This window comes from Pelophylax lessonae (assembly GCF_965119305.1).
Source record: "Pelophylax lessonae genome assembly, chromosome: 3".
NCBI classification, from domain to species: domain Eukaryota; kingdom Metazoa; phylum Chordata; class Amphibia; order Anura; family Ranidae; genus Pelophylax; species Pelophylax lessonae.
Window position 1 is genome coordinate 686,408,982 of NC_138770.1, and position 8,319 is coordinate 686,417,300.

General features: G+C 47.5%; 1 protein-coding gene across 1 annotated transcript; it reads right to left on the minus strand.

Annotated features, from left to right (window-relative positions):
- Window positions 1–1,045: 1,045 nt before the first annotated feature.
- LOC309549203 (tRNA (adenine(58)-N(1))-methyltransferase, mitochondrial-like) lies at window positions 1,046–7,593 on the minus strand. The gene is made up of 3 exons (XM_082249319.1): window positions 7,364–7,593; window positions 4,871–4,957; window positions 1,046–1,221 (listed from the first exon to the last, which is right to left on the minus strand). The coding sequence occupies exons 1-3, from the start codon at window positions 7,512–7,514 to the stop codon at window positions 1,157–1,159; spliced, it is 303 nt and encodes a 100-aa protein (XP_082105445.1). The 5' UTR covers window positions 7,515–7,593; the 3' UTR covers window positions 1,046–1,156.
- Between the last annotated feature and the right edge of the window lie 726 nt (window positions 7,594–8,319).

Below are 8,319 nucleotides of genomic sequence, written 5' to 3' on the forward strand. Positions count from 1 at the left end.
AATAACACAAGCCGAGGGCCAGGAATAACACAAGCCGAGGGCCCGGGAATAACACAAGCCAAGGGCCCGGGAAAAACACAGGCCGAGGGCCGGGAATAACACAAACCGAGGCTCGGGAATAACACAAGCTGAGGGCCCGGGAATAACACAAGCTGAGGGCCCGGGAATAACACAAGCTGAGGGCCCGGAATAACACAAGCTGAGGGCCTGGGAATAACACAAGCTGAGGGCCCGGGAATAACACAAGGTGAGGGCCCGGAATAACACAAGCTGAGGGCCCGGAATAACACAAGCTGAGGGCCCGGGAATAACACAAGCTGAGGGCCCGGGAATAACACAAGCTGAGAGCCCGGGAATAACGCAAGCTGAGGGCCAGGAATAACACAAGCTGAGGGCCCGGAATAACACAAGCTGAGGGCCCGGAATAACACAAGCTGAGGGCCGAGAATAACACAAGCTGAGGGCCCGGGAATAACACAAGCTGGGGGCCGGGAACAACACAATCTGAGGGCCCGGGAATAACACAAGCTGAGGGCCGGGAATAACACAAGCTGAGGGCCCGGGAATAACACAAGCTGAGGGCCGGGAATAACACAAGCTGAGGGCCCGGAATAACACAAGCTGAGGGCCCGGAATAACACAAGCTGAGGGCCCGGAATAACACAAGCTGAGGGCCCGGAATAACACAAGCTGAGGGCCCGGGAATAACACAAGCTGAGGGCCCGGGAATAACACAAGCTGAGAGCCCGGGAATAACGCAAGCTGAGGGCCAGGAATAACACAAGCTGAGGGCCGGGAATAACACAAGCTGAGGGCCCGGAATAACACAAGCTGAGGGCCGGGAATAACACAAGCTGAGGGCCCGGGAATAACACAAGCTGAGGGCCGGCATTAGCACTTTATTACTATACTGTTATTACTCTGAAGACGTGGATGATACGCTGCAATCTCCTATACTGGGCTGACTATTGGAGTCATATCCTTGTTTGCCAAAATGCTTTATTGTCAGTTTATGAATCTTCTTCTCCTGAATAAAGGCCGTACACAAAGTAGAAGTCATAGATTTATTTGGGTCACTGTATGCTGCATATTGTAAAAAACATGAAGCTATGTACACATAATAACAATACTAATATACATAATAAAGTCCTCCGCATCAGCTGGAATCTTCCGGATCGGTTGGTGGTGCCGGGATCAATTTCCTCAGGTGCACAAGAAAGGCTGGAAAATAAAGATCAATCCTGCTGAATGGTAATAATCATTCCTAGTGTCACAGCCAATCAATAACAGAATTCCCAGCCAATCAATAACAGAGTTCCCAGCCAATCAATACTAGAAATCTCAGCCAGTCAATACCAGAGTTCCCAGCCAATCAATGAGAGATTTCACAGCCAATCAAAAACAGTTCCCAGCCAATCAATAACAGAGTTCCCAGCCAATCAATGACAAAGTTCCCAGCCAATCAATGACAGAGTTCCCAGCCAATCAATAACAGAGTTCCCAGCCAATCAATGACAGAGTTCCCAGCCAATCAATGAGAGAGTTCCCAGCCAATCAATGAGAGATTTCACAGCCAATCAATAACAGAGTTCCCAGCCAATCAATAACAGAGTTCCCAGCCAATCAATGACAAAGTTCCCAGCCAATCAATGACAGAGTTCCCAGCCAATCAATAACAGAGTTCCCAGCCAATCAATAACAGAGTTCCCAGCCAATCAATGACAGAGTTCCCAGCCAATCAATAATAGAGTTCCCAGCCAATCAATAACAGAGTTCCCAGCCAATCAATGACAGAGTTCCCAGCCAATCAATAATAAAGTTCCCAGCCAATCAATACCAGAGTTCCCAGCCAATCAATAACAGAGTTCCCATCCAATCAATAATAGAGTTCCCAGCCAATCAATAATAGAGTTCCCAGCCAATCAATGACAGAGTTCCCAGCCAATCAATGACAGAGTTCCCATCCAATCAATAACAGAGTTCCCAGCCAATCAATGACAGAGTTCCCATCCAATCAATAATAGAGTTCTCAGCCAATCAATAATAGAGTTCCCAGCCAATCAATGACAGAGTTCCCAGCCAATCAATGACAGAGTTCCCATCCAATCAATAATAGAGTTCTCAGCCAATCAATAATAGAGTTCCCAGCCAATCAATGACAGAGTTCCCAGCCAATCAATGACAGAGTTCCCATCCAATCAATAATAGAGTTCTCAGCCAATCAATAATAGAGTTCCCAGCCAATCAATGACAGAGTTCCCAGCCAATCAATGACAGAGTTCCCATCCAATCAATAATAGAGTTCTCAGCCAATCAATAATAGAGTTCCCAGCCAATCAATGACAGAGTTCCCAGCCAATCAATGACAGAGTTCCCATCCAATCAATAATAGAGTTCCCATCCAATCAATAACAGAGTTCCCAGCCAATCAATGACAGAGTTCCCATCAAATCAATAATAGAGTTCTCAGCCAATCAATAATAGAGTTCCCAGCCAATCAATAACAGAGTACCCAGCCAATCAATGACAGAGTTCCCATCCAATCAATAACAGAGTTCCCAGCCAATCAATAACAGAGTTCCCATCCAATCAATAATAGAGTTCTCAGCCAATCAATAATAGAGTTCCCAGCCAATCAATGACAGAGTTCCCAGCCAATCAATGACAGAGTTCCCATCCAATCAATAACAGAGTTCCCAGCCAATCAATGACAGAGTTCCCAGCCAATCAATAACAGAGTTCTCAGCCAATCAATAATAGAGTTCCCAGCCAATCAATGACAGAGTTCCCATCCAATCAATAATAGAGTTCTCAGCCAATCAATAATAGAGTTCCCAGCCAATCAATGACAGAGTTCCCAGCCAATCAATGACAGAGTTCCCATCCAATCAATAATAGAGTTCCCAGCCAATCAATAATAGAGTTCCCAGCCAATCAATAACAGAGTTCCCAGCCAATCAATAACAGAGTTCCCATCAAATCAATAACAGAGTTCCCATCCAATCAATAATAGAGTTCCCAGCCAATCAATAACAGAGTTCCCATCCAATCAATAACAGAGTTCCCAGCCAATCAATAACAGAGTTCCCATCCAATCAATAACAGAGTTCCCAGCCAATCAATAACAGAGTTCCCATCCAATCAATAACAGAGTTCCCAGCCAATCAATAACAGAGTTCCCATCCAATCAATAACAGAGTTCCCATCCAATCAATAACAGAGTTCCCATCCAATCAATAAGTTATAGTTTGGTAATCTATGTAATGGGCACACATTGGGGGGATTAATGTTCCTCCTGATGCAGAGAGCGCCCCCTCATGTCCAATCTGGAGAGGAGGGCCAGGCATGGAAAGGACGCACCCGCTACCAGTTTTTATAACTACTTCCAGTCCGTCCTTTTCTGACACTTTTTGCTGACATGTAAAAAATTACTCAGAACCCCCAAACATTATATATATATTTTAACCTCTTACAGTCCGAGGAGGTCATGTGACATCCTGGACTTTGAGTGGCGATATCGGGGTGACGGGTGCAGCTGCAGACATTCAGATATCATCTTCTGCAGCCGGTGATTCCTTACACCGTAAAAACAATCATATCAGCAGTTCAGCCATTTGATCGTTCTTACAGGTGGCGGGAAGGACGCCCCCCCCTCCCCCTACTACCGCCCTCCGGTGCCTCTACCGGCTCACCCATGCGATCGGCAAGCCGGAGAATGAATCTGCTGGCAGTGGAAGTTCACCATAGAGAATACAGAGGACCAGATGGTCCCTGGAAGTCTCTATGACTCTGAGGGCGGGACACGACGTTATGACGTCACATCCGGCCTGGCAGTTGTAAACACCGCCATGTTTTCAGCTAGAAATCGGAGATCTTTCCAGCCTAGAGGAGAGATGTGAGGTCTTATAGACCCCAAACCTCTCCATAAAGAGGAGCTGTCATGTCCTATAACTATTACATGGGATGGTTACATTACTTCTAATAGGAACAAAAGTGATAAAAATATAAAAAAATGCATCTATAAGTCGCGCCCTCATATGTAAACCGCGTTCAAACCGCACATGTGAGATATCGCTGTGAATGTTAGAGCGAGAGCAATAATTCTCCTCTGTAACTCTAAATGGTGGGGCAAGGGACAGTTAGGCTGAGAAGGAAAGGGTTAGATGACGCTGGATGTCCTCCAAGCAGGAAATGGGGCGGAGCTCTATCTGACCTGCTGTGAGAAGCTCACAGTGTGCGGTGAAATCAGAGGAAGTCATTTCAGTCCAGGAGAGGAGCCGGTACACCTGTGCAAGACTGAGGGGGAGGAGCCGCTACACCTGTGCAAGACTGAGGGGGAGGAGCCAGTAAACCTGTGCAAGACTAAAGGGGGAGGAGCCAGTAAACCTGTGCAAGACTAAAGGGGGAGGAGCCAGTAAACCTGTGCAAGACTGAAGGGGAGGAGCCGGGACACCTGTGCAAGACTGAAGGGGGAGGAACTGATACACATGTGCAAGACTGAAGGGGGAGGAGCCGGGACACCTGTGCAAGACTGAAGGGGGAGGAGCCGGTACACCTGTGCAAGACTGAAGGAGGGGCCGGAGATCAGAATAAAAGCGTATTCTCAGTTTTAGTATTTTAGTAATTTCCTGTAAATCAGAGAGATTTCTTCCACTCGGTGTATATCATTCTACAGAGACTCAGCTACTGATAGTGGGGGTCAGTTTATAAAGGTAGAAAACAAGCAATTAACTGCTCCCAATAGCAACCAATGAGAGGGCGGCACAAGCGAGGAAAGGAAAGCAGACATTCGGTTGGTTGCTATGGGCAACAGCGCCATCTTTTCTTTCATGTTCTTCTTAGTCTTATAAACAGTATGTCCTCTACTTACCTGTGTGTCCCGTCTGCCACGGGAGGGGCCGAGCAATATAAGGCACTTCTCCAAATGCCTCCGATCCTGCTGGGCATTCATCGCCCCCTACAGGAAGAAAAGGAAAATACTGCATGAAAGTTAGAATCAAACTAGAATTTATTTAACCGCTTGCCTACCGGGAACTTTTACTCCCCTTCCTGCCCAGGACAATTCTCAGCTTTCAGCGCTGTCACACTTTGAATGACAATTGCACGGTCATGCAACTCTGCACCCATATGACATTTTTATCATTTTTTTTGCTACCGCTAGAGAATTCTTTTTGGTGGCATTTAATCACCACAGGGAGGGGGGTGTTCTATTTTTTTGCTAAACAATGTGAAAAAGACGGGAAAGTTTGAAAAAAAAACAACAACAACAAAAAGTTTCTTTGTTTCAGTTAAAAAAATTTGTAAATAAGTAATTTTTCTTTAAAGCCACACTGATTGGCACTGATAAGGTGGCACCGATGGGCAGTGATAGGCTGTACTAATGGGCATTGATGAGACTGCACTGATGGGCACTGATGAAATGCCACTAAAATAATATCTTCTTTCTTATATCTCTATTGCTATTCAATTATACAATACTGACCTTATATACCCTATATTATGAAAGGCACTGATGAGGAGGCACTAATATGCAGCACTGATGAGGAGGCACTAATATGCAGCACTGATGGGCACAGATGAGGAGGCACTAATATGCAGCACTGATGAGGATGCACTAATTTGCAGCACTGAGGAGGAGGCACTTATATGCAGCACTGATGAGGAGGCACTAGTATGCAGCACTGATGGGCACAGATGAGGAGGCACTAATATGCAGCACTGATGAGGATGCACTAATTTGCAGCACTGATGAGGAGGCACTAATATGCAGCACTGATGAGGATGCACTAATTTGCAGCACTGATGAGGAGGCACTAGTATGCAGCACTGATGGGCACTGATGAGGAGGCACTAATATGCAGCACTGATGAGGAGGCACTAGTATGCAGCACTGATGGGCACTGATGAGGAGGCACTAATATGCAGCACTGATGAGGATGCACTAATTTGCAGCACTGATGAGGAGGCACTAATTTGCAGCACTGATGAGGAGGCACTTATATGCAGCACTGATGAGGAGGCACTAGTATGCAGCACTGATGGGCACAGATGAGGAGGCACGAATATGCAGCACTGATGAGGAGGCACTAATTTGCAGCACTGATGAGGAGGCACTTATATGCAGCACTGATGAGGAGGCACTAATTTGCAGCACTGATGAGGAGGCACTTATATGCAGCACTGATGAGGAGGCACTAGTATGCAGCACTGATGGGCACAGATGAGGAGGCACTAATATGCAACACTGATGAGGAGGCACTAATATGCAGCACTGATGAGGATGCACTAATTTGCAGCACTGAGGAGGAGGCACTTATATGCAGCACTGATGGGCACTGATGAGGAGGCGCTAATATGCAGCACTGATGAGGAGGCACTAATATGCAGCTTTGATGGGCACAGATAGGTGGCACTGATGGGCATCACTGCTGGGCACTGTTGGGGCTGCACTGATGATCAGAGCCATGATTATCTGTGCAGATCTCCCGTTAGGAAATGCCGCTGATCGCCTCTCCTTCTCACACGCTGTCAGTGTGAGGAGAGGAATGCAGATAACCGGCATTTCCTTCTCACATGTGATCGGATGTAATTGGACACAGCTGATCACATGGGTACAGAGCCTTGTCACCGGCTCTTTACCAAAATCCTTCATGCACTGTGTCCCAGAGTCAGAGCGCACCACCGATGGGTGCGCAAGCGTGGAATTCTGTCATATGATGTCATCCCAGAACAAGAGAGCCACCTTGTCCCGCCCAGTCTATTGTATTATGATGGCTGGGCGGGACATTCCTTCTTCTGGTTGGATGTCACATGACATCCTCCCGGAACTCGTCTCACACGCCCCACGGCGCAATCTGTGACCGGCTGTGTCCACCAGACACAGCCCATGACTGATCAGTGTACCAGCTGGCTTCCAGTACCGTGTTAGCGCTGTGACCAATCACAGCAGATCACATGACAATTGTACATAGTGGATGGCTTCCATACATGCTATTTATTGTGTACAATTGTGTTGCTAGCTGTGATTGGTCACAATGATCACATGGTACAGACAGGGCCAATCACAGCCCATCTGTACCATGTCATTAGCTGTGACCAATCACAGCTAATCACAATGGTGGACACTGAATGAATCAGTTCCATTCAGTAAAAATGATGACAGGCTCCGGCTGTGAGCACAATGTGCGTGCCCTAAACCCGAACGTAGACAGCGACATACGGGAACGTCTCCTTGCCTACAGCGGTTGATTGTCCGCACTACATTGCGGGTGGGGGAAGAGGCGGCGACAAGCGGATATAAGTCAGTGACCCTTTGCTGTGATTTAGGGAATATCTGCCCTGCTGGTACCCTGTAGTATCTTACCATCACTTTCATCATCATCATCCTTTTCTTCCTCTCCATTAAGCCGTTCCAGTGTTTGAGGCTCCACCCTCTTGGAAAGTTTGCCGTCTTTGCCTACAGATGGCGCCACCAGCCAGTCTGTGACACCGACCTCTATTATCTTTTCACACATCAGGGGAAGCTTACAGCACCGAATCCCCTCCAGGAGGTCAATAACCTGCGTGATACTTATATGGACACAACGCAGAGCAGAAAATTAATCCCAGGAGAGGTCATGTTGTTTTCAGACAATACAAAAGTTAGACATTGTAGATGAAGCTGAACTCCGGGATCCCTGACTTTTCCCCTTCATCTCCCTTTCCATACACCCTGCACATCCCCCGATACGTATCCCGGGCTCCACTCACCCATCTGTGGGCCCGGGACTGGCATAGTGGGTGCCACCGGGAAGAGGGGAGGGAGGAGACACACGTCCGCTCTCCTCCCCTTATTGCTGACCCGGAATGACATGTGTGACATCACTTCCAGGTCCCCAATGACAGTTACATCACTTCCAGGTCCCCAATGACAGTGACATCACTTCCAGGTCCCCAATGACAGTTACATCACTTCCAGGTCCCCAATGACAGTTACATCACTTCCGGGTCCCCAATCACAGTGACATCACTTCCAGGTCCCCAATGACAGTGACATCACTTCCAGGTCCCCAATGACAGTTACATCACTTCCGGGTCCCCAATGACAGTTACATCACTTCCAGGTCCCCAATGACAGTGACATCACTTCCAGGTCCCCAATGACAGTTACATCACTTCCGGGTCCCCAATGACAGTGACATCACTTCCGGGTCCCCAATGACAGTGACATCACTTCCAGGTCCCCAATGACAGTGACATCACTTCCAGGTCCCCAATGACAGTTACATCACTTCCAGGTCCCCAATGACAGTTACATCACTTCCAGGTCCCCAATGACAG